Source organism: Lissotriton vulgaris, chromosome 5, assembly GCF_964263255.1.
Source record: "Lissotriton vulgaris chromosome 5, aLisVul1.2, whole genome shotgun sequence".
NCBI classification, from domain to species: domain Eukaryota; kingdom Metazoa; phylum Chordata; class Amphibia; order Caudata; family Salamandridae; genus Lissotriton; species Lissotriton vulgaris.
This window is the reverse complement of record NC_141693.1, coordinates 1957469414-1957496235: the sequence shown is the minus strand read 5'-3', so window position 1 is coordinate 1957496235 and position 26822 is coordinate 1957469414. Positions and strand designations below refer to the sequence as shown.

The window sequence follows — 26822 nt, the reverse complement described above, 5'->3', positions numbered from 1 at the left end:
GTTCTGGTCCCGCAGGATGGGGTCACTAGGGCCGAAATCATCCCAGGGAGAAGGATGTCTGCCCCCACCCCCTTTAGAATATCTATAGATGGGTTCAGATTTTACACAAACAAAACCATAGAAATTCAGCAGTTATAGTTATTTCAAGTAACTATAACTCGTGCCCTTGTCATGCATTGCTAATTACCCCACATATTACATCACTCACAAAATCTTCTATGAAATCATTGAGAATATTACTAATATTTGCTGTAAAATTATTGATGAGAAAACTGTGCCTGGCGGGGTAGCGAGTTATAGTTACCTTAGGGCATGAGTTATAGTTATTTGAGATTGCTATAACTGCTGAATTTCTATGGATATGTGTGTGTGTAAAATCTGAACCTAACTTTACAGTCGCTGAAACCGTTGTGTTTTTTCTGTGAATTTCTAAGTTTTTGAAATTCGATTTCCTAACTAGAACACCCATGAAACTTCTGTTTTTTTTCTGTATCTATACTACTATAATAAAGGAAGAACTTTCAGCCTTTGAGGCAGGTAAACTCAGGAACCACAGCGCCAATCCACACACCTGATACACCGTTGGAATCGTCAGGGTGTGTAGATGGTTATAGGCTATATAAATAAAAATAAAAAAAGTTATTTAAAAAATGTACAGTAAAAAAAAAAAGTACTCCCTCCGAAGTAGCGCCGGCCGCGACGTGCGTGCTCACGTCAGGAGCGCGGGGAGGAGCGGCGTCCAGGAGCGCGATGAGGAGCAGTGGACATGGCGCGGGGGAGGAGCGGTGACGTGAGGAGCAGCGGACAGGCCGGCGGCGGTGCGAGCAGCGGACAGGCTGGAGGAGCGGCGGCTGAGGTAAGGGAGCGACGGACATGGCGCAGGGGAGGAGCGGTGACGTGAGGAGCAGCGGACAGGCCAGCGGCAGTGCGAGCAGCGGACAGGCGGGAGGAACGGCGGCTGAGGTAAGGGGACCCATGTCGGGGGTCAGGGCAGGCGGGGGACGGGCGGGGGCCCGGGCTGCTGGACAATGTCGGGGCGGGCGGGGGTTGGGGAAGCCTGTTGCTCCCGGACAAGGTCGGGACGGGCTGCTAGAATATATATATATATCTTAAAACATACAGTACCATTATTCATTTTTAATCATCCTGATCATGGAATTTTATGAAGGGGGGAGACAACCCTTAAAACCCCATGATATGTGAATCAGAATGGATATCATCAGAAAGATAACGTATGGTAAAGGAAGCCTATATCAAGGCAGTAAAGGTTGTTGCGCCCAGATGTTTATGCTGAGAAAAAAAAATTATGCAGCTAGCTCTTGGCAGCATGATGGTAGCAACAGTGAAGAGACAGGAAGAGAAAAATGCAATGCTATTCTACCTTCTTGGATAGCAGTGGAAGCAGACAACCATTCATTCAACACCCTGAGGCCTTCCTCTGTCATAAGTTTTGGATACCTGGAAGCAACAAGACAAATAAATGCATTATGAGGAAAAGCAGGTGAAATATTGCCAACATTACATGCTGTGGTATAAATCATCTTCATGGTGTTTTAGATATTAGTATATACTCTCACTTAATAGTAACTACTTGAGAATGAGTGCACAGCTGGCAGATTAGGAAAAAAAAACATCTACAAAAGATGCTGTAACAAGTATCCTTCTCAGCTGCATGTTTTGGCCCACACACTACATGTCTTTGTCCCAACACATGCATCATCAACCTCCTAGGCTTAGGTAGCACAGGTTCCATTCTGTAATCTATGACAATAGCAAGACAAATCCTTACAGGGATGGCCGGAAGAGTGGTTAAAGGAAAAGGAGACAGAACTAACAGGTCAATTAGACCCAGGTGAAAATCCACTGGTCTGTTATGGTGGCGTAAGTCATGTGCTGCTCACAGGACTGCAAGTTTTTAAAGCGGGAGCTATGTTTGAAGAACCCGCTTTGGATAATGTTTTGGAAAACAAGCTCCCAAAATCCAAATGGCCCTGATGCATATCGTTTTTTTCCCCCTGCATATCTACATTTTCCAAGCCTGCATTACATGGCAGACAAGGGGAGGGAACATCAGTTTACCCACCCAAATTGTCAGGGTGGCTGTCCTAATGATATAGAGGCCCACCAACCCAGCGGTCTAAAATGATGTGGGGGACTGTTGGTTTAGCAGGAAGGGAGGAATGCTGCTTTATGACATTCCTCCTGCTCTGGCAAACCTCACATGAGGCACTAAGATCACCTGAATCGTAGGAAATGGCCTGAGCATCCAAGATGGCAAAAGCATTCAAGAATATTCTGAAACCTCCTCCGCCATGACTGCCAACAACACCACACGTCCGTTGCATCTCCTGATCAAGTCTCCTACGAACTTTAGGGACTGACCTACTAATCTGTGCTCTTGGGGGTGACTTCTTGAAATTGCGCAGGCCCTCTGATCCCAATGTGGCCCAGTCCCAAGATGGCGGCCAGATGCGGGCACCATCAAGGGTCTGGAATCATCTAGGCCCACAATGGTACAACGATTCAGAAAAGGGGGTGGTGATGAACAGAGTGTCTGAATTAAGCAGACCACTCTTACCCAGTCCAAAGATCAGGGCTTGATCCATCACCGTTTTTAGCTCACTGCACCATCCCAGCTCAGAACCTGGCTACATGCAAATTATTCTGTCCCTGGCCCAGTGCATCATGGGAACAGGGCAGACCAGACTACCAAGCCAATTCTTATACTGGGAAGGAAACAAGCTTCCGGGGACCGATTTCTGGCATTTCAGCCGTCTTCGGCCCGGCTTGCTTGAATCCTGTTGGTGCAATGAGCAAGGGACTCACATCTAAGTATACCCTTACACGCTTATGGTGGACAAAATGATTCAGAAAAGGGGGTGGTGATGAACAGAGTGTCTGAATTAAGCAGACCACTCTTACCCAGTCCAAAGATCAGGGCTTGATCCATCACCGTTTTTAGCTCACTGCACCATCCCAGCTCAGAACCTGGCTACATGCAAATTAGTCTCTCCCTGGCCCAGTGCATCATGGGAACAGGGCAGACCAGACTACCAAGCCAATTCTTATACTGGGAAGGAAACAAGCTTCCGGGGACCGATTTCTGGCATTTCAGCCGTCTTCGGCCCGGCTTGCTTGAATCCTGTTGGTGCAATGAGCAAGGGACTCACATCTGAGTATACCCTTCCACGCTTATGGTGGACAAAATGATTCAGAAAAGGGGGTGGTGATGAACAGAGTGTCTGAATTAAGCAGACCACTCTTACCCAGTCCAAAGATCAGGGCTTGATCCATCACCGTTTTTTAGCTCACTGCACCATCCCAGCTCAGAACCTGGCTACATGCAAATTAGTCTGTCCCTGGCCCAGTGCATCATGGAAACAGGGCAGACCAGACTACCAAGCCAATTCTTATACTGGGAAGGAAACAAGCTTCCGGGGACCGGTTTCTGGCATTTCAGCCGTCTTCGGCATGGCTTGCTTGAATCCTGATGGTGCATGATGCACTGGGCCAGGGACAGACTAATTTGGCCTGGTAGTCTGGTAAGCCCTGATCTTTGGACTGGGTAAGAGTGGTCTGCTTAATTCAGACACTCTGTTCATCACCACCCCCTTTTCTGAATCGTTTTTGGCCACTATAGGTGTGGCAGGGTATACTCAGACATGAGTCCCTTGCTCACTGCACCATCAGGTTTTAAGCAAGCCGGGCCGACGACGGCTGAAATGCCAGAAACCGGTCCCCGGAAGCTTGCCTCCTTTCCGGTGAAGAATTGGCTTGGTAGTTTGGTCTGCCCTGTTCCCATGATGCACTGGGCCAGGGACAGACTAATTAGCATATAGCCTGGTTCTGAGCTGGGATGGTGCAGTGAGCTAAATAACTGATGGATCAAGCCCTGATCTTTGGACTGGGTAAGAGTGGTCTGCTTAATTCAGACACTCTGTTCATCACCACCCCCTTTTCTGAATCACAATGGTACAACAGCTTCAGAACGTTGACTGAGCGCTGATACACCCGGCTTGGAGGCCATGAAGGGAGACAATGGGGGAGGTGCGGACCTCCCGCTGGGGACTGTGGAGTGCTGCACAGTGGGCGCCAGCAGCCTAGCGTCCTCTGGCCGGCAAAGAGACCTTGACATCGGGCAGGCACGTGTCGTTGGGGAGGAGGAGGGGGGGGCTTGCGCCACCGATACGCATTGGTGATGTCGCAGGAACCGACTTGGATTCCACGTTGTGGAAGGTCGCGTTGGCACGACTGGCATCGAACCGGATCTGGAATCGGATCCCTGGACCCCCACCGGCGTCATGGCCAGAGCAGACTGCTTCAAACCCAATGGGGCTCCTTTCGACCACATGGGCCCAAAGGCTCTCGCGGGGTCGTTCTGCTCAAATATGCAGGGAATGGCCTCGTAATACTCTTTAATCTGAGCAGGAGTCGTTCCTACTCCCGAGAAGGAGGAGGGGAGGTGGAGACATGAAGTCTACTCTGGCTCTGGCCATACGGAGACGGGCCTATAGAGTCGGTGCTCCTTACCTCTCTGAACGACGGACGCCAGTTGAGGTGAAGACGAAGTCCGCTTGGACTTCTTCCCAGAGTGTCCTGAGGACCTCGAATGGGAGGAAAAATACTTAGGGCTCCATGAGAGGTACTGTGACCTCTCTTCTTCGATCAGGACCATGACCTCCTCGGAGTCTCGCTTGATGGTGTCAACTGCCGGGCTGCGAGTAACTTCATCGCCCACTCCCTCGAGGTCGTCGGAGCAATCGCCAAGAATGTCCGAACACTACTTCTTATCGTGGTTGCGCTAGAGATACCACAGACATACGTTGTGGGGATTGGTGACCAACATCATACGGGAACAAGTCCAGCACAACTTGAAACCTGTCTGTCTCGAAGACATCTCTTGCATGCGAAGTCTGAAATCCATTTTATTTTGACAAAAGTCGAGAAAAAGCCTGGCTGATAACTGCTGCAGAGGGGCAGCTATTCCCAGACTGGCCCTTAACTGGTACGAAAAGAAAAGAACTGACGTCTGCAGGCCTGGGTGTCGTCATAACCGACGTGAACAACGTCACGTGGAACCGAATGGAGCCACCCGACGTCGGGCGCAAGGGGTATTGCTCAGCAAAAGTTTCCAGATCCAGCCGAACGTCTGGGAAATTCAAAGGTAGGGAATCTGCAGCTAGAAGTCTATCAGAACACTCAATTACAGGGACAGATACACCATCCTGTGAGAGGGGAGGAAAGCTGGCAACCTGATGTTCCCATCCACTCGCATAATGATCTTCCCAGATTATATCAGAGCTGTTCAGAGGAAAAAAAAATCATTCGACGAGTTCAACAAACGCGGTTTGCTCTGAACATCCAATACATGCTAAACTCCCCCGCCCAGCTTAAAGTGATCCATAACTCTTGATTTCACTTATTTGAAACTCCGAAAGAGCATAGGAGTGAAAGAAAAGCTCTCTGAAGTGCTTTGGCTCCGAATATTTGCTAGAGTCCTCACTAATAGATTACAAGTTCTGACTACTCTGTCACCTGGACCAATGCCCAACCGTAGCACTTGCCACTGCATAAGGCACATGTATGCAGCCCTCCCTTACTCAGAACCACCAGCCCGGGTGCAGGTGAACAGAGGGGTTTCTAGGCCATTTCCCATCTGGAGTGGAACCAGACACTGCTGCCCGCAGCTCCTCTTTGCCCTGGCAATAGAACCCCTGACTAGACTGCTGAGATGTGATCACCTGAATAATCCTGAGCTTCTTTTTCCATTCTTCTCTCTCCTCTCCAAAATGTTGGGAATACAACACTGGTTCTAAAGCTGCTTTGAGGCGGCCAGACAAAGTATGAAGACGATATTTTGTGTAAAATGTCTTGGTCAAAGGACTTCAGAGATGAGTATCTACCAATACAGTACACAGCTTAAGAAAACTATTGCTGGGGACTCCGACCCAAATGGCAAGCTCTGAAATGATAAGTAAACGCACATTCTTGTGGATATTATTAGAAGATGTAGTGAACTATAATCTCGCTATTTTGTATTAATTTTCTTTAAGAGGTTCTGTTATCAGAAAGCACATTTAATATAAAAATTACACAGACAGTCACTTCTATTAAATTACAGAAGACAAGTGACGTGACCTGACCATGATCCAAGGGCATAGTGGACTTCACTCAGTTTGAAGAACGTTGGTGCGTGGCAGCACAACCACTGTGTCTGTTTATAAAAATAAATGAGTACTTTGTAAGGCTCACAAAGACAGTGCTTGGAATGCCATAACTTCCGCCATGATCTGCATTAATTGAAAAAAAATGTAGGGAGCCTGCAGGAAGTTGCAGCACTAGTCCATTTATGAAACATAAATCACTCATAGGTAAAATCATTTTTTGCTTCTTTGATTGGCCGGTTCTGCTCATTCCTGCAGGCTACCAAAGCATAGGTGCAAAGTGGCTGCAGGCCAAGTGATACCATCAGCAAGTCCTGCTTTTCTATCCTCCAGCGGATTCCCTACTGGCATAAGTTATTTTGCAGTCAATAGGGCTGAGCAACCCGAGAGGTATTGGCATTGTCAATGTATTGTCTTTTAGCCATGTGTTATGGAGTGGCATAACCAGCTTTTCTTGCAAACACTGGTATAAAATCTTTAACAGGAATGTCTAAACAGACGAGACAGGAGGCGCCTCAGGCAGACTATGAACATACTTCACATGTGCTCTTATCGCAGCCCTGATAGAGCTGCAGGCTTCAACAAATTGTGGCAGCAAATGTTTATAGTACACTTGGGTGGTGCTTTCTGACAGAGCCATGGGCAGCTTCTGGGAGCAGAAGACGGCAGACACACCAGTCTTCAATTAAAGTTCTGCGCAGCAGCTTATGTTAATAGGAAGCGAGATGTTGAGGAAATTTAGAACAAACACAAAGGAATAAGGGAATTTTTACTTGTGTTGGCTGTCTCAAAAGTAAAATTTACAAATTTAAAAGGGCTTTTCTTATTTTACCCACAGTAACTCAGCATCAACATTCGGTTAATTTATGTAGAAGCGGACTATAGACTTCAAAGATATTTGAACCACTAACCACCTAAAAATCGTCTCACTTTGAAGTCGGAGAACAAATAGTAAAGAAGTACCTTTTGAAAACTGCGTCAGTCATCTAACCTCAGTCTTTGAATGCACAGCAAATGTGACAAAATAACATTTAAAGAGCTCAAAGAAAGTAAAAACACAAGCTCTTGTTAGAAGTGTTCTACAAAAAAGGAAAAGTTGTTCTTAAAACAGTTGCAAACATGGGACCAGTGGATGGACGGGAATGGCTAGACTCAGGACGCATGCATTTCATTGACTTTTGGAGTGCCTTGTGTGCGTGGATCAGGAGCTTGAAGGAGATTCTTTTGTCGACAGGGAGCCAGTGCAGATTCCTGAGGTGGGGGGTGATGTGGTTGCGGCGCAGGATGCCGAGGATCAGGCGTGCAGAGGCATTCTGGATTCTTTGCAGTCTGTTGATGAGCTTGGTCGGGGCGCCGGCGTAGAGGGCGTTTCCGTAGCAGAGTCTGCTGCTGACTAGGGCCTGGGTGTTTTGCTTGTGTGTGTCGGGATTCATCTGTAGATCTTGCGGAGCATACGGAGGGTGTTGAGGCAGATAGAGGAGAGAGCGTTGACTTGTTTGGTCATGGTGACTTTCGAGTCAAGGATGACTCTCAGGTTGCGTGCGTGGTTGGTGGGTGTGGGGGGGTGTCCCCAGTGACGCAGGCCACCAGGAGATGTCCCATGCTGAGGGGTTGGGCCCGAGGATGAGGATCTCCGTCTTGTCTGTGTTCAGCTTAAGGTGGCTGTCCTCCATCCATTCAGCGACGGCCTTCATTCCCTGGTGGAGGATGTTGGATTTGGCGGTGAGAGGGTCCTTGGTGAGGGAGAGGATCAGTTGCGTGTCGTCGGTGTAGGAGATTATGTTGAGGTTGTGATGTTGTGCGATGCGTGCGAGGGGCACCATGTAGAAGTTGAACAGCGTCAGGCTGAGGGAGGAGTCCTGCGGATCAGAACAGGGGAGGCTCTCTGGGTTCTGCCGGAGAGGAAGGAGGAGGAGGTTCAGTCCAGGGCCTGGTCTCGGATCCCTGCATTGTGGAGTCGAGTGCGTAGCGTGCGGTGGCAGACGGTGTAGAAGGCGGCGGAGAGGTCCAGAAGGATGAGGGCCGCCGTCTCGCCGTTGTCCAGTAGGATCCTGATGGCGTCTGTGGTGGCGATGAGGGCGGTCTTGGTGCTGTGGTTGCTGCAGAATCCTGACTGGGAGGGGTCTAGAATGCTGTTGTCTTCGAGGTAGCGGGTGAGCTAGATGTTGACTATTTTCTTGATGACCTTCGCTGGGAACGGAAGCAGGGAGATGGTCCGGAAGTTTTTGAGTTCGCTTGGGTCCGACTTGGGTTTCTTCAGTAGGGCGTTGATCTCGGCATAATTCCAGCTCTCAGGGAAGGTTGCCGTCTCGAAGGAGAGGTTGATGATGTTGCGCAGGTGGGGTGCAATGGAGCTGCCGGCTTGGTTGAAGATGTGAGAAGTGTGGCTCACTGGTTAGAGCGGCAAACTCTGAAGCAGAGATCAGGCCCGGGACCAGGGTTCAAGTCCCGACACGGCAGGGTCTTGGGCTCAATGCCCGCAGACTCGATAATTCTCGCCTCGGCGCCTACTCTAATCATGGGTCCCACGCTGCAACTCTGGGCAATAGCTTGCTTAATCTCCACAACGGCCCCTACAACACTGGGATGCCTGGCTTCACTTTGGGGGTGCCCAGGAGGGGCATCTCACAGGGAGAGCCAGAAAGGGTTCCACAGCGTTATACAGCGCCGGGACGCCCCGTTGGGGCAGCTGTGCGCTTTACAAAATACACTACATTTACTACATGTGGTGTGGAAAAGTGTCAGACGGCCAGCCGGAGTGGATTGTGCCCATGGTCTTGATTGTGTCTTCGATGCTCACATTGGCCCAGGTTGTTAGGGGGTCGCGGTCGGTGGGGTGAGGTGGGTCTGGCCTGTTGGGCCTGTTGGGGTTGTCCGGTGGTTGAAGCAGTCATGGACGTCGGCGATCTTGCGTTGGAAGAAGGTGGCGAGCGAGTCGCACAGGGTTTGCGACGGCGGGATGTCGTTGGCGTTGGAGCTGGAGCTGGGGTTGGAGAGTTCTTTAACGACGTTGAAGAGCTCCTTACTGTTGTGTGCGTTGTTGTCGATGCGGTTTTTGTAGGAGGTTCTCTTGGCGGTTCTGATGAGGTGGTGGTGGTTGCGGATGGGTTCTTTGTGGGCAGTGCGGCTGCCTGGTGACTTCTCGCTGTACCATATGTTCTCCAGCTTCCGGCAGGTGCGCTTAGACGCTAGGAGTTCCGGCGTGAACCAAGTGGCTCTCTTGCTGGTGTCTTTAAGGGTTTGCTTTTTCAGCGGGGCTAGGGTGTTGGCGCAGTTGTCCATCCATCCATCGTCTGAGGATGCGCGAACCGTCGGTGGGGTTGGTCGGAGGTTTGAGTGTGAGGTTTGTCTGTAGTTGTACTTCGGTGATTTTGCCCCAGCGGCGACGGGGGATCTGTAGGGTGCGGTGATGTTCGATGGGTTTCCGAAAGGTGAAGTGGATGCAGTGGTGGTCGGTCCAGGTGGGTTCGGAGACGTGGCTGAAGGAGGCGTGGGGGCTTGAGGAGAAGATGGCGTCTAGTGAGTGTCTGGCGATGTGGGTCGGCGTTGTGACGAGCTTTTCCAGTCCGAGGTTGGCGAGGTTGTCTATCAGGGTGAAGGAGTTGCTGTTGTTGTTGTTCTCCAGGTGGAAGTTCAGGTCCCCGAGGAGGATGTAGTTGGTGGAGGTGAGTGCGTGTTGATGAAGTCGGCGATGGCGTCGCAGAATTCTGGTCGGGGTCCGGGTGTCTGTAGACGAGGGTGCCTCTTAGGGTGGTCTTGGGGTCCGTGTGGATCTGGAAGTGCATGTGTTCGGCAGTGCTGAGAGTGTCGTCTGTGTTTATCGAGCCTTCAGCGGACGCCATTTTAAGGGCAGGTGGAAGGGAGGGGCAGCTGTGAGGCGGGTGGCAGGGAATGGGGGCGGGGCCGCAGGGGCAGCAGCAGCGGGAATTGTGAGGAATGGGCACGGAGGAGCAAGGCAGAAGGTCACACAAGGAGGGGGACTAGAAAAATGGTCAGGGGCACAGGGCACAAAACGCTGAGAGCGCTGGCGGAGCTGCAGCGGGGGGGAGGGGAGCGACCTACCTGGCAAGGTCAAGGGTCGCTCTCCTCACCACGCAATGGCAGTCATTTTAAGGGGAGGTTGGAGGGAGGGGCAGCTGGGAGGCGGGAGGCAGCGAATGGGTGTGGGGGGCGGAGCCGCAAGGGCATATGGCAGTAGTGCTGTACATGAGAATCGTCACCAGGCTTCTCTGGAGGAAGCAGGGAGCCCTGTAACGCCACAGGGATCGTCTGCAGCTCCAGCAGATTTAAGTGGAGTTGGTTTTTCGCCTGAGACTTTGATCTCTGCCTCTTGCAGATTGCCTCCTCAACCTAGCAGTGATGCATGCATCACCACCATCAGTTCTGGGTGGGGAAGTGAGAGGGGTTGGCCACTGGTCAGGTTGCGGTTAAGCAGCACATATTGCAGATCTTGTGCAGTCTTCCTTCAAAACCTGGATAACATCCTACAGCAATGATTCCCAAACTGGGGTCTGCGGACCCCCAGGGGTCCGTGACACATTCTCAGGGGGTCCGTAGGCAACAGTTTTAAAAGCTTAAAAGCACAGACAAGTTTCTTGTATAATTAGCAGCTTTACAGCAACAATAAAAGTGTCAAGATAATGCCAGTGATTAATGTACCTGCTGGAGCGTGAGGAGAGTTTTGTTCAGTGGCAGCTTTGACTTAAATAGTGTAGCGCAGAGGGTTAATGTGCCTACTGCAAAGAATGCCCCTTCCAGTCGGCTGAGCTGTCGCTACCGTGTGGGGTACCCCAAGGCTCATCCCTAAGTCCGACACTATTTAATATATATGTGTCGGACCTTGCTAGCGTCATCAAAGCACACGGGATGGGCCTAACCTCATACGCTGACGACACTCAGCTGGTGCTGGCTATCAAGGGCGATGGACAATGGGTGGCAGAAAGATTCCAAAGTGGGATGATTGCAATCGGCAAGTGGATGGCAAGGAATTGCCTAAAACTTAACTCCGAAAAGACGGAGGTGGTCATCTTTGGTAATCTCTCCCCAGCCTGGTCGGAAACCTGGTGGCCATCAGCCTTGGGCACACCTCCCACTCCCACGGTCAAAGTTAGAAACCTAGGTGTTACCTTCGACGACCAGCTTAACTTTATGGCCCACGCAAACAAGGTGGCAGCTAACGCCCATTACAAGCTTAGAGTGGTAAGGAAAATCACACCTTATTTACCTGACTCAGCAGCAAAAACTCTAGTTACCTCTCTGGTGCTCACATCGCTAGACTACTGCAACGGTCTGCTGCTCAATGCTCAGAGCAGAGTTATCAAAAAACTACAGACTGTGCAGAATGCTGCCGCTCGCGTTCTGTCAAATAAACCCAAGTTCGCACCCATTTCGGACACGCTTAGAAGCTATCACTGGCTGTCCATCCATAATAGGGTTAAATTCAAATCTCTGTGTACAATATATAAGTCTCTACAGGATAAAGGACCTCGATTTCTCAAAAATCAACTGTTACCCTACAACCCAACCAGAACTCTCAGATCCACGTCTCTTAACCAATTAGTGGTTCAACGAAGCCGAACAGTCTCTTGGGGCGATCGCCGCTTCTCAATTGCGGCTCCCAGACTTTGGAACACCTTACCCAACCATATAAAAACAAGTTCCACACTTCTTCAGTTCAGAAAAAAACTGAAAACATGGTTATTCAATCAGTAATCCACATCTCTGTACTTCCTGATCATGGTGAGACATTACTGCATTTTTAGCGCCGAGACGCCCAAGGGTAATTGTACGCGCTCTACAAATGACATTAATAAATAAATAAATAAATAAATGTGTAACATGCCTTTTAAAAAGCAGTATTTTATGTGCATAGGTTTGTGGGTACTGCTTTTGTCACAGAGATTATTTTGTTACTGTGCACTTTATAAGTGACAATCGTTAATGTAGCAGAGGGACCTATAAACTTTCATCAAAAAGCTGCTTGCAAACTGCATGGTAATAGTTAGTAACTTATGTTTTTTCCCAGTTATTCATTATCCTGATGCTGCTAAAAAGATGTATTTGGTCTGAGTTTGTGCTTTTCCAGACCAAGCACTCTTTAAACATTTTATATACACATTGATTTACATGTATGATTCGATGTCTCTATATGTGTGTGATGTAAAGTGCTCTGACATTCTACAATGGTATGAGAAATACTAGGAAACAAATGAAATACATATGACAGAGGGACTACTTCAATATAAAATACTAAGGGCCAGATGTACGATCCGTTTTTATATGCGCGAACAGGTTCGCGAACCGGATTGCGCATGCAAAAACCTATTGAGCCATGTACATTGCCTATTTTGCGAGTCGCAATGTTTGCGACTCGCTAAATAGGTTTTGCAACTAGCTATTTGGAAGGGGTATTCCCTTCCAAATAGCGAGTCCTCAAAACCATGTACAAATGTTTTGTGGTCGCAAAACACTCGCAGTTACCACCTACTTCAAGTAGATGGTAATGCATTTGCAAATGGGAAGGGGTCCCCAGGGGACCCCTTCCCCTTTGTAAATGCATGCAAAATAATTTTTTAAGGGCAGGCAGTGGCCCAGGGACCTCTGCCTGCCCTTAGCAAATGAAACGAAAACGTTTCATTTTATTTCTTTGCATTGTAAACAAGCTGCATTTTTTTAAACTGCTTTATTTAAAAGCAGTCCCAGACATGGTGGCCTGCAGAGCCCAGCAGGCCACCATACCTGGCAGGGCTGCCATTCCCAATGGGCTCGCAAATTGCGAGAGGCTCATTAATATTAATGAACCTTGCAATTTGCGACCCCATTGGGAATCCCAAACAGTGTTAAACACACTGTTGTACATTTCATTTAGCGACTCACAATTTGCCACTCGCAATATGTCGCCAATTGCGAGGTGCTAAATTAAATGGTCGTACATCTGGCCCCAAAATCCTTTGAGTATTTGTTTTGTGTGCACACGTGTGTATTTTTTTCGAATTACTGTTTTAATATTTAAAATTTAACTCATACAATTTTCTTGGGGGTCCCCGCGTTCCAGTGGTGACTCAATGGGGGTCCTCAGGAGTCAAAAGTTTGGGAACCACTGTCCTACAGGATTCCTTGGGTCTGGATTCTCTAAGACTTCAGATCCCACTACAAAGCCTGTATATGCCACCTGGCTAAGTGGACAAGCAGGATGCCAGAGGCCAACAGGTCAAGAAGTCTCAGAGCTGTCCTTAGCGAGATCCAGGACTGAGGTTGAAACATCAGCATCATAGCCCGAATATCCTGGACTCACTGCAGACAGATCCTATAAAAGGAAGGCTTTGTAAGGTACTCAGGTGTGATTTTGGCTTGTTGAATGAGAACCCCAATGATGTCAGAAGGTTTGCAGTTGTCTGTATGTGGTTTACAACTGTGGTGAGCCCTGCCTTCAACAGTCAGTTTTTGAGGTAGGGGAAAACTGGTATCACCACCATCACTTTCATGAACACCCAAGGGGTGCTGAAAACGCCAAAGGAAAGCACGTCAAACTGAAAATTAGTAACGCTTAAGCCACAGGTAACATCTGTCAGAATGCAAGACGTGCATCTGAAAGTACGCCTCTTGCAGCTCCAAGGCTGCCATCCAGCCACCCAAATTCCAGGCAGACAGAACCTGGACCAGTGCAAGCATTGTAAATTTATTATTCCAGAGGACGCCATTCAGAGCGCAAAGATCTAACATGGAACGAGGACCTCCGTCCTCCGGCACAAGTAATAGCAGGAGTAGGAGTAGTTTCTTACCTGTAACTCCAGTTCTGTAGTAGGGGTATCTCTGTTATAGTCATAATCTAGTAAATAATCCCGCTCATGTGCGGGGACCCCGGAGCAATCAAAAATAATCTCTTAAGCTGTCTTCTTTGCAGTACTGCATAGACACTTAAGAGAAAATTAAAGACAAATAATGCAGCCTATACATGTAAGGCTACACTGTCCAGTACTTCAACTAGAAATGCAAGGATATTCAAAGAAATATCCAACTTTAGACCGGTCTGCCAGGTTTAACCATGGAAAAACATCCCCCCCCCCCCCCCCCCCTTCACCAAATCCTTGGAATGATAGAGAGGAAGGACAGGACAGACAAGCCCCCATAGGCTGCCATTATGTGGCTTAAAAAGGGATACCGTGCCTTTAAGGAAACTTTCCAGAACTCTCCTGGTATCCCAGAATGCACAGCAACTCCCTCCACTTTCTGTTCTTTTTGGAGGTCTATCAGCTAGCATTCCTCATTTCATCACTTTCTCCACCGGGGAGGAGGGCAGGCGCTTATGGCTATAACAGAGATCCCCTACTACAGAACTGGAGTTACAGGTGAGAAACTACTCCTTCTGTAGTAGGGGATCTCTGTGTATAGTCATAATCTAGTGAATAGAATGGCAAGCCCATCCAAAAACAACCCGGCGGTGGAGAACAGACAACACCACTATTATGCAAACAGATTTCGCAGCGAGCCTGTCCGACCTGAGCATCTGCCCTGGCATCAGAGTCCAGACGAACAAGTTACTTACCTTCGGTAACGCTTTTTCTGGTAGATACAGTATCTGCCTGTGGATTCCTCACCTTGTGAATATCCCCTTGCGTCAGCAACATTCGGAAATTCTTTTTGTAGCTTCGCGCCGACGTGGACATGAGCGACGTCATAGAGGCAAGGAATCGTACGCGACTCCGCTGACGCCACCGACACTACAATAGGCCCACGCCGGCGTGATGACGTCAGTTCCGCCCTTTTTTCCGTGCCTTCGAGGCACACGGACTGACCAACGACAGTAGAAATATACTCAGTATACACAGCACACAAATGTCAAAGTGACAGACACAGTGTTAAACAAAAGCAAAAAAACATTTGAAATAAACAACTCCTTGACAATAAAGTAAATACATTACAGTAACTCTGGTATAGAAGAGTGGACAACGGGGAGGCGGGTGGGTCAGTGAGGAATTCACAGGCAGATACTGTATCTACCAGAAAAAGTGTTACCGAAGGAAAGTAACTTGTTCTTCTGATAGATACATCTGCTCACCTTGTAAATAGAGTCCCACACCAGTCCCCACTCCCGGGGGAGGGTGTCCACTCTCCTATACCAGAAAATCCTGGAGGACAGAGCGCGCAGTGACCTTCCCTCCTCACCTCGGCATCTAAGCAGTAATGCTTCGCGAAAGTGTGAAGGGAGGTCCAAGTCGCGGCCCTACAAATATCCTCTACAGGTACACCAATAGACAAAGCAGAAGTTGACGACTTTGCTCTAGTAGAGTGAGCTCTTATACCCTCTGGAGGTTCCTTACCGGCCAAAGAGTAGCAGATCTCTATACAGAGTCCATCTTGAAAGAGTGCGCTTGTGCACCGCTCTTCCTTTCTTGCACCCAGCAAAACCAACGAAGAGCTGGTCATCCACTCAATAGTCTCTAGTCCTATCAAGATAAAAGCTCACCGCCCTCTTAGGGTCCAGACGGTGTAGTCTCTCCTCCTCCTTGGAAGGGTGAGGGGGAGGATAAAAGGTAGGAAGGGTAATAGATTGTCCTAGATGGAATGGAGTTACCACCTTAGGGAGAAAAGCAGCCCTGGTCCTAAGAACCATTCGTTCAGCATGAATGGTCAGGAATGGGGGCTTGGAACTAAGAGCTTGAAGCTCACTTACCCTCCTTGCCAAGGTGATCGCAACCAGGAAGACCGTCTTAAAAGACAAAAGCTGTGTAAGGGTTCAAAGGGTGAACCCATCAAGTAGGTTAAGACAAGATTTAAATCCCATTGAGGCACAATAAAGGGAATAGGAGGGAACTTATTTGTGAGGCCCTTCAAAAACCTTAAAACCACAGGAGACTTGAAAAGAGACGGCTGATCCTGCAAACAAAGAAATGCCGACAATGCCAAAAGATAACCCTTGACTGTGGCAACAGCAAATCCCTGCTGTGCCAAAGAAAGAGCAAACTGTAAAATATCAGACAAACGAGCCTTCAAAGGGTCAACAGGCTTCTCCCAACACCAAGAGACAAATTTAGACCATCTGTATGAATAAATGGATTTAGTGGAGTCACGTCTAGCCGAAAGAATGACATCCACCACATCCAGGCATGAAGGTGTAATGTCTGGAGGTGGGGGTGTAGAATCTGCCCCTCCATCTGAGAGAGGAGATCTGCCCTGAACGGGAGACGGAGTGGCGGGCGAGAGGAGAGGTGGAGAAGATCCGTGTACCACACCCTTCTTGGCCAATCCGGGGCGACCAGATTAACTTGGGCCCAGTCTTGGCGAATCTTCCTCAGAACCCGAGGAATCAAAGGTTTGGGAGGAAACGCGTAAAGGAGTTGACTTTCCCAACTCAAATGAAACGCGTCCCCCAAGGCTCCTTGCATCGGATACTGGAGACTGTAGAATGACGGGCAGTGAGCATTCTCGCGAGTGGCAAATAGGTCCACCTGAGGAGTTCCGCACATCCGAAAGACGTGACCAACCACCTCCGGGTGAAGCCTCCACTCGTGGTCGGCCGAGAACTGCCGACTGAGACTGTCTGCACGTACGTTCAGAACTCCGGCCTGATGATTTGCCAACAGCCAAATCTGATGGTCCTGAACCCAGGACCAGAGGCGCAGAGCCTCTCTGCAGAGACACTGCAATCCCACTCCTCCCTGCTTGTTGACATACCACATCGCGGTCATATTGTCGGTCAGGACTTGAATTGACCGACCACGAAGGGAAGGGAGGAAGGCCTTGAGTGCCAAACGCCCATAACTCTAGAAGGTTGATGTGAAGCAACCTTTCCTTTGGAGACCAAAGACCTTTGACCTCCAGATCCCCCAGATGAGCACCCCACCCTAGTGTGGATGCATCCATAATCACTGTGGCCACCGGGGGAGGCAGATGAAAAGGCTTTCCCTGAGACAGATTGCCTTCCACGCTCCACCAAGATAGATCCGTCGCAGTTTCTCTGGAGATCCTCACAGACTCCCTGAGATCTCCGTTGTGTTGATACCACTGCCTGCAGAGGCACCACTGGAGCGCCCTCATGTGCCAGCGTGCATGGTTGACCAACAGAATGAAAGAAGCCATCAGACCAAGCAGGCGTAGGACCTCCAGGACTGGAACGACCGCTCCATTGTAAAATAAAGGAATCATTTACTGTATGTCGCGAATCCTTTGAGGAGGGGGGAATGCACGACATACAGTTGTGTCCAGTACAGCACCTATGAACAGGTTGCGCTGGGAGGGCACCAGGTTAGACTTGGGTACATTTATTGAAAAACCCAACCGGTACAAAAACTGAGTTGTCTTCTGCAGAAGCTGGAGCACTTTCTCCGACGACTCTGCTTTGATCAGCCAGTCGTCCAAATAGGAGAATACTGGAATCCCCAACTTTCTGAGATGTGCAGCCACCACCGCCATCACCTTGGTGAAGACTCGAGGCGCAGTAGTAATTCCAAAAGGAAGGACCGCAAACTGATAATGTTGCAATCCCACTGTAAAACGGAGATACTTCCAGTGCGACTTCAGGATTGGGATGTGAAAATGCGCATCCTGCAAGTTGAGCGACACCATCCAGTCTTCTTCCAGCAGTGCCTGAAGAACCTGCGCAAGGGTGAGCATCCTGAACTTCTCTTGCGTCAGATAAAGATTCAAGATCCTGAGATCCGGGATTGGACTAAGTCTGCCATCCTTCTTGGGAATCAGGAAATACCGGGAGTAGCATCCCTGACCCCTTTCCTGCTCTGGCATCACCTCTATCGCACCCTTTCTTAATAGCGTGTGCACTTCCTCCTGCAGAAGTAAGAGGTGTTCCTCCGTGCAAAAACCTTGGCAAGGAGGGTAACTGGGAGGAAATTCCCGAAAGGAAAGAGCATACCCATTTTCTGCGAGATTGAGAACCCAAAGATCTGATGTAACCGATTCCCAATCCCGTAGAAAGTGGGTAAGCCGACCCCCCACTGGACCCGGATGATCCTGAATGGCGGATCTAGGGCTGCTTTTCTGAGGCTGGGGGGTTGGAGGAGGTGAAGGAGGAAGAGGCCTGGCGACCTCTAGGACGAGCTCTTTGTTTTCCCCTGTACGACTTGTACAAGGGATTCTGTTGCTGCTGTTGATCTTGCCGATAGGTGCGAAAGGAAGAGTGACCAAATCCTCTGAACCTTCTGGTAAAAGAACCCCTGGTCTGAAGACCTAAAGATTTGGCAGTAGCCCTACTGTCCTTAAATCTTTCTAAGGCCGTATCAGCTTTTTTAGCAAAGAGTCCAGCACCAACAAACGGCAGATCTAACAAAGCAGCCTGAACATCCGCTGAAAAATCCGAAGATTTCAGCCAAGCTGATCTTCTTGTGGCAACCGCAGTACCCATGATGCGTGCCACAGAATCCGCAGTGTCCAGTCCACTTTGTATCACCTGACGAGCAGCTGCCTGCGCATCCGTTAGTACTTCTTCAAAATCTTTCCTGCTGTCATCAGGAATCTTAGGTGCCAGAAGATGCAGTGTATCCATGAGAGCATGTACATATCTCCCCATAAGGCAAGTGGCATTGGTTGACTTTAATGCCATACTCGCAGAAGAAAAGGTCTTTTTAGCAACCTGATCTTGCTTCTTTGCATCCTTATCCCCAGGCACTTGAGGAAATGCACTCACAGTCTTTTAGGATCAGGCTGCCTGGATTACAAAATTTTCAGGTGAAGGATGAGAAGTCAGAAAAGCAGGGTCTTCTGGTGCGACCCTGTACCTTCTTGCCACACTCCTGGAAACTGCTGGTGCTGTAAGTGGCTTTTTCCAAACTTCCATAATAGGCTCCGTTAAAGCCTCATTAAAGGGGAGTAATGGTTCCACCACAGAACTGGGTGAATGCAGAACCTCAGTTAGTAGATTAGACTTAAATTCTACTGCAGGAAGAGTCAAATTCAAAAGTTCCGCTGCCTTCATCATAACCATGTGATAAGGCTGAACGTCTTTTGAAGGGGCATCAGATACAGAAGGGAGCTCCCTCTCGGAAGAAAACTCCAGGCCACTAGCTTCTGCCAGTTTATCAAAACAGTCATCCTCAAGCTCACCTTCTTCCATTTCAGCTTGAGCTTCTGTTTATCTCTGCTCTTCTATGTGGCGCTGAGCCTCCCTCCTGGACCTTTCCTTCACACGCCACGCTGTCGGATCCACCAACGACTCCGACGGAGCCGGAACCGACGTCGGTATCTAATCCGATGGCAAATTGGCTTGGCCTCGAGGTCGACTCGGAGCAGACGACGTCGATATCGGCGTCGACGACCTCGGCGGAGCCGGGTATTTCTACGGCGGTGTCTGAGCCGGCATGAATGGCAAAAAAGGAGCCGGAGCATAGGAGTGTGGAACTCCTAAATTGAAGGCTAGTGGACCCATGGGACCTGAAGGCGCACCAGAGGGGTACCATGCCCTTGAAAATACTCCATACATAGCGTTCAAAAACGCTGATGGATCTTGGCCCGGGGCTGAATACCCTCGGGCTGGCCTCGAGGTGGTTCCGAATTCGGCGCAGAATTCTCACCAACCAGAACTTCCTCCTCATCCTCACGGGCCGGGGACGACGCCGGAGATTGTACCGAAGACGGAGCCGGATCCGGAACCTGCGACTCCGAGGGCGAAGCCTCACCTTCCGGGTCAAAGTCCTCCTCCAGAGGAACCACCTTCGAACGTACCTTCTTAGGTGACTTCGACCTCGAGTCCGAATCCCTACCGGAGTGACGTCGGGACTCGTGTCTTCTTTTATTATGCTTCTTCCTTGACTTCGAAGCATGGTCTGATGGTGACTTCGAAGACGACTCTTCTCGAGGCCTTGATCTCGACGCCGATCTCGACCTCGCCCTTCTCGAACAAGACCTCGAAGACTTTTTTCCTTTGTCACCTCTCTCGCAGAGCCTTTGGGTTCATCTTCCGACATGAAGAACATTCCTCAACATCATGATCTAAACTCAGACACCAGATGCAATCTTCCTGTGGGTCTGTGATTGTCATCATTTTTCCACACTCTCTGCAAGGCTTGAAGCCGTTCTTCTTTGTCAACATCGTGAAGGAAACAAAGAAACAGAAAAGCGAAGAAAATAGCAACAAATTTACTAAGAGGCTACAGAGATTCCCCGAAACCGCTAGCGTCAACGACGCGGAAAAAAGGGAACTGACGTCATCACGCCGGCGTGGGCCTATTGTTGTGTCGGTGACGTCAGCGGAGTCGCGTGCAATGCCGTGCCTCTATGACGTCGCCCATGTCCACATCGGTGCAAAGGTACAAAAAGAATTTCCGAATGTTGCTGACGCAAGGGGATAGTCACAAGGTGAGGAATCCACTGGCAGATGTCTCTATCAGAAAGTAATGTTTAGCAAAGGTATGGCCCGACTTCCAAGTGGCAGCCTTTCAGATTTCTGCAATGGGAACATTACGAAGCAAAGCAGTTGTGGCTGCTTTGCCCCTGGTGGAATGAGCCTTAGGATTACCCCCTAAGGTCTTATTCGCTTCGAAGTAGCCAGACAAGTCCTAACCGACCCATAGTTGACAAACAATTGGTCGGACCTACGAATGTCTTTGGTCTTATCCAGATAGAATTTCAACACCCTTCTAACATCCAGGGAATGAAGATACCTGTGGAGGGATTCTGAAAAAAAGTTGGAAAAGTCATAGTCTGATTAACATGAAAATCAGAAATCACCTTAGGAAGGAACTTAGGGTGAGCACGCATCACAACCTTAGCAGCATGAAAAACAGTGTAAGGTTCCTGGCAACACCGTGCCGGAATTTCACTCACCCTGCGGGCCGATTTGATGGCCACGAGGAACGCCACCTTCCATGACAGGTGCTGCAGCGAGGCCTTATGAATGGGCTTGAAAGGTTCCTTCGTCAGCCTGGACAGCACCACATTCAGTTCCCATGAAGGTGAAGGCAGCCGAACAGGAGGAAACACCTTCTTCAAACCTTCCAAGAAGTCCTTTATCACAGGGATCTGAAAGAAGGATGTCTGTGAAGGGCATTTCCTGTAGGCAGTCAGCGCAGCGAGATGAACCTTAATAGAATGGAAATTAAGGCCAGACTGCGCCAAATGCAAAAGGTATGTAAGGATGACATCTTCCTTGCATGCCGTCGGATCATAGTTCTTGGACGTGCACCAGATGCAGAACCTCTTCCACTTGTAAGCATAGGAAGTCCTAGTGGAAGGTCGCTTAGCCTCCTTCAGTATGTCCATACCATCTTCAGGGAGATTCAAATGGCCATATTGCACTATCTCAGGAGCCATGCCGCCAAACTCAAAGACAAGAGGTTGGGGTGCACCATTTGCCCCACGAACTTTGTGAGAAGGACAAGCCTGTACGGCAGCCGGAAGTGAGGAAGGAGAGACCGGTGAAGTAGATCCGTGAACCACCACTGTCTGGCCCATTCCGGAGCAATGAGGATCATCCGCGCCCTGGATTGGGACCGCTTGATGAGCACCGCCGGAATCAGGGGTATGGGTGGAAAAGCTTACAGAATGCTGTTCGACCAGTTGATCTATAACGAATTCCCCAGAGTCCCCTGCTGATAGTACCTGGATGCGAAGTCTCGACATTTCCTGTTTTCGGCAGTGGCGAACAGATCTACGCCTGGAGTGCCCCACCTGGCGAAGACGCCTTCGAGTACTTCGTCGTTTATGACCCACTCGTTGTTTTCCTGAATCAGTATGCTGAGGGCATCCGCCTGAGCGTTCTGCACACCTGGCAGATGGGTGGCCGTTATCGTGAATCCTCTGGCTAGCAGCCAGCGCCAGATCGCCTGCGCTTCCTGTGACAGTGTGCGCAATCTCGATCTCCCTTGCATGTTCAGATAATACATTGTGGTCGTATTGTCCGTCTGTACAAGCAGATAGTTGGTCTGGAAGGACGGATGGAAAGCCTTCAGTGCCAAGTGAACAGCTCTGAGTTCCAGGAAATTAATGTGGTACGTTGACTCCGTCGGGGACCACAGTCCTTGGATCTGTAATTGTCCGGAATGCGCTCCCCATCCGTGGAGAGAAGCACAATAGTCTGAGAGGGAATGTCCTTGTGGAACGGAACCCCCTTGAGGTTTTACGCCGAGCACCACCATCTCAGGGACAGCTGAGCGTGTAGAGACAACCATATCCTGTCGTCCCAGGTCCCTCGTCTCTGGTCCCAGTGATCCTCCAGACATTCCTGCAGCGGCCTCATGTGCAGGCGTGCGTGTGGAGTGAGGAAGACACAAGAGGCCATCGACCCCAGTAGAGAAGACACCATCCTCACTGTTGTAGATCGAACAGTCGTGAGAGCCTGAGCCTTCCGAAGTATCGATAAGAGACTCTCCACCGAAGGAGACACGCTTGTGGACAACGTATCCATCGATGCCCCCAGGTATTGTAGGCACTGGACAGGAGTCGGGACCGACTTGGACATGTTGATGTGCAAACCCAGCTGGCTCAACAGAAGGCCGTCCTGTTGAAGTGCAGTTGAGCGTCCTGGAAGGTGGAGGCTTTGATCAGCCAATCGTCCAGGTACGGGTAGACAAACACCTTGTTCTTTCCCAGGTGTGCCGCCACCACTGCCATGGACTTTGAAAAAGTCCTTGAAGCAGACTTCAGTCCAAACGGTAGTACGGTGTACTGATAGTGATTGGCACCGACCAGGAAGCGCAGGAACTTCCGGTGTTTCCGTGCAATGGGCACATGGAAGTACGCATCCTGCAGATCTATCGCGCAGAGCCAGTCTCCCCTTTGCAGCTGTGGGTAAATCTGGTGCAAAGATAGCATGCAGAACTTCTCCCTGCAAATCCATTTGTTTGCTTGTCGCAAATCCAGAATGGGCCTGAACTCGTTCTTGTCTTTCTTGCGCACCAGAAAGAAGCATGAGTAAAGACCCTTTCCCTTTTGAGACAGAGGGACGTCTTCTATCGCCCTTTTCCTTAACAGGGTATCGGTCTCCGCCTGGAGCTCGCAAAGTTGGAACTGCGAGCAAACTGGTGGAATCGCTGGAGGCGGGCTGATGAAACGAAGACTGTATCCATTGCAAACAATATTCAGCACCCACTTGTCCTGGGTAATTTTTTTCTACTCTGCCAGCTAATGTTGTATGCTTCCCCCCACCAGAACGGGTAACGGACGAGGGGGAAGTTGCACCTCAGGGCTTAGACCCGGCCGGGCCCTTCTTCAATGAGGAGGACTGCTGTCCACCTCTGCCCCTCTGGCGCTTCTGGAACGGTCGCAGCTGGAATTGCTGCTGCTGCGGTCCATCCTACCGACCCTGTCCTCTGCCCTGCGCACCGTACCGCTGTTGGAATGGGCAGTAGGTCTTCCTCTGTTCCTTCGGCTTCTCTAACTCGACAGCCTTCAGGGTCTCAGCCTCCGCCTTCATGTGGGCCATCTCCTCATCCGCATGTCTGCCGAACAGGGTCGCTCCAGAGAAGGGCAGATTGGCGACCCTCTGTTGAGCTTCGGACTTCAGCGACGTTAGACGTAGCCAGGCGTGTCGGCGCAGGTTAATACCGTGGCAGTACCCGTGGGCTGCCAACAGCGAGGAATCTGCTGCGGAGCTGATTATCTGGTTAGAGACCATCATCCCCTCCGTGGTGATCTCCTGGAAGTCCTCTCTGCTTTCCCTGGGAAGATGTTCTGCGAACTGCTGCAGGGACTCCCACAATGCTCTATTGTACCGCCCCAACAACGCTGAGGCACTGGCGGCCTTCATGGATGTGAAGGCCGTACCACATACTCTCCTTCCCCCTGAGTCCATTAATCGACTCTCCTTGTCAGGAGGCACTGTTGATGATGGCGCAGTGGAATGTTGTTTCCTGGCTGCCGTCACTATCCTTGAGCCCGTACAGGATCCGAACGCAAAATGGCAGGGTGCGACTCAGGGGCCTTGTACTTCTTTTGTAGCCTTGACGGTGCAGCCTTCGTAGAGGCAGGCATGAGGAGAAGAGGTCCATGGCTGGTTCTTCTAGCCCTGGCACCAAAGGTAGTAGAGGACGAGACAGCTGTTTCTTATGCAGGGTCTCGAATATAACTGAGGTTGAGGGAGTTGGAACCGTCAGCGTGATGCCCAGTTTTGGCGCTCCTCGCAACAAGACCTCCTGAAAGGAGGCAATATTGTCTACCGGAGACACCCTCGTCTGAGGGGAACCCGAAAGCGTTGGTGAATAGTCCCTGGCATTGGATGACTCCGTGTGGGGGGACCTGGACCTGGACCTGTCTCTCCTGTGACGTCATCTGGATCTAGTAGACGACTGACGATCATCTCTGGACCTGCTCCGTCCGGAGAGGGACCTCGGTCTCCTTGGTCTTGGCCGATCCACTGGTCGTACAGGGGCGGGTTGTGGAGGCTGTGTCAGCAGCCTAGGCCTTGGAGGGCCTGAGGGTGGCGTAGGGAGATGTTACGAGTAAGACCTCGGAGGAGGAGGAGGAGATGGAGTCCTCGGAGGAGGTGTAGGCGTCCTCTGAGGCGGAGGAGGTGTAGGCATCCTCAGAGGAAGCCCCTAGGTAACGGAGGAGGCGGTGTTACATGCCTAGAGGGTGAGTAGACTTGTGAGTACCCTGAGCCCGGAGACTGTTCCACCCTCTTTCTCTTTGGCTTCCGTACCCTTGACGGGGACCTTGAGGCCAACCACTTCCTTGACGAGCGACGGCGCCGCCGCAACCGTGAGCTCGTGGTCAAAGAAGAAAGGCTGATAACCGAGCCTTGGGACTCTGTCCTGGCCTGAGAACGCCTTCTGGACCTAGATTCTTTTCTTCTTGACTCCGATCTGTCCCTCGACGCCGAACGCAGACCTCTTCGACGTCAAAGATCTCTTTCTCGCGCGTCGAGTCGACCTCGCCTCGACGCGAGCGCCGGTGCCTGCTAGACCGCTCTCGACGTCTGTGGTACCTCGACGACGAAGTTGTCTTTGACGTTGACCTCATCGGAGGTCTCGAGGTCAATCCCCTCGACGTCGAACGACGACGACGCTTCGACCCAGAGCCCTGGGGAGAAGGGGAACACACCGTGGTCATGCCTCTCAACGCCGACGTCGAGGCCATCGACGTCGATGGAGAACGATGTAGTTTTCTGGCCTTTTCTTTCCTGGGTAGCCCCCCAGAGGCCTCAGCACGGGCAGAGGAAGGAGCCCCTTCATGTCCAGAGCCACCTTAGTCACGCTGTCTTCGCTTCTCCAATCCTTGAAGCCGAGTCTTCTCCCTGTCCCTCAGGGTCTTATTGGAGAACTGTGCTTGTCTGATTTGGCCTTCTTTCCAGCACACTCTGGACACCTATCAAATAGGGATGGCATATTTGACAAAAAGAGTGGCTAAACTTACTAGAAAAACACCAGCAAGAGCAGAAAGGGCCAAAAGACGTAGAGTGAAAACACTCTGAACACTTTAAAAGTGTAAAAAGATTAGAATAACACCCAATAGAACAAGTTACTTACCTTCGGTAATGCTTTCTCTGGTAGATACAGTATCTGCCTGTGGATTCCTCACCTTGTGAATATCCCCTTGCGTCAGCAACATTCGGAAATTCTTTCGTAGCTTCGCGCCGACGTCACAGAGGCACGGCATCGCGCGCAACTCCGCTGACGTCACAGACACCATATTAGGCCCATGCCGGCGTGATGACATCAGTTCCGCCCTTTTTTCCATGCCTTCAAGGCACACGGACGGACCGATGACAGTAGATATATACACAGTACACAAATGTCAAGATAATACACACACAGTGAGGAATGCCATTTAAAACTGGTTAGCAGCACATATAAAATTCGGTAACAACATTGAGACACAAAAGCCTGCAGTTCTTGGTTTTTTTTACACTCAAGGTGAAGATTTTTTTTACTATTTACATTGCTTTTACAGATATAATAAAAAGTGTGCCAGGGTACCACGCATGGGAAGACCTATTCTGACATTCATGAGAATCATTTAAGATGCTATGATATAGAATCCAACACTCAAAAAAGTGCCTTCTTGGCATCCTGAATTGAGGAGTGAGGTGGGGGGAGCAGGATGGGCATTACGATTCTCAGGGTGGGTGACCTTTAAGTATGAGCATCATCTGGAGATGTTTTCTGCTCCAGCCAACACAGGTATTCCCAACCAGAAGGATCGGCTCATGAAGTGCACTATTTAGACCGGTTCCATTATGTTCAGCATGCTCGAGTCTTGGAGTTTGGAGTTGTTTTCAGGTAGGCGATATATACACATTATATAGTACCATCAGACTGCATTGGCAGGCTAGATCTAATCCAGCATAATCTACCACAAAGCACAGGGCACTATTCAAGCAGATTAGACAGCGCTTTACAAACAGATTACATTTCACAGCAAGGAGTGTTTTAACTGCTCACCTGAACTTCAGGAGACACTTAAGAAGGTCGTTCCCCCGGTTTGACAGGACATCCTCAGGGACCCTGGTGAGGAGAAACAAATGCATGCAGTTGAAACCTCAAAGATGTGGATAAAGAAAAACTACCACTCAGGGCGTGGGATGAAATCTAACCCTTTCTTCTATCTCTCTCTCTTACAGTTGACTAGACATTTTTCACAGTGGCTAGACCTCTCCATGGTATGTCTTTTTAGGTCTCGCCTTTTCCATTCCGAAGGAATGGGAAATGGCGAGAATTCAAGTGCTCAAAATGCTCGTCAAACCAAGGGCCTTTTGGTGCGGTTTTCTTTGAG

The 26822-nt window shown here is 49.9% G+C and overlaps 1 protein-coding gene across 1 annotated transcript in view; it reads right to left on the bottom strand.

The window, feature by feature from the left end:
* Positions 1-26822, bottom strand: part of ABHD16A (abhydrolase domain containing 16A, phospholipase) — a 274475-nt gene that overhangs the window by 64263 nt on the left and 183390 nt on the right. The window contains exons 16-17 of the mRNA XM_086924640.1: positions 26492-26554; positions 1382-1458 (exon numbers count right to left, since the gene is read on the bottom strand). Of these exons, the coding sequence (XP_086780766.1) occupies positions 1382-1458; positions 26492-26554 (140 nt within the window). The remainder of the gene's footprint in view (positions 1-1381; positions 1459-26491; positions 26555-26822) is intronic.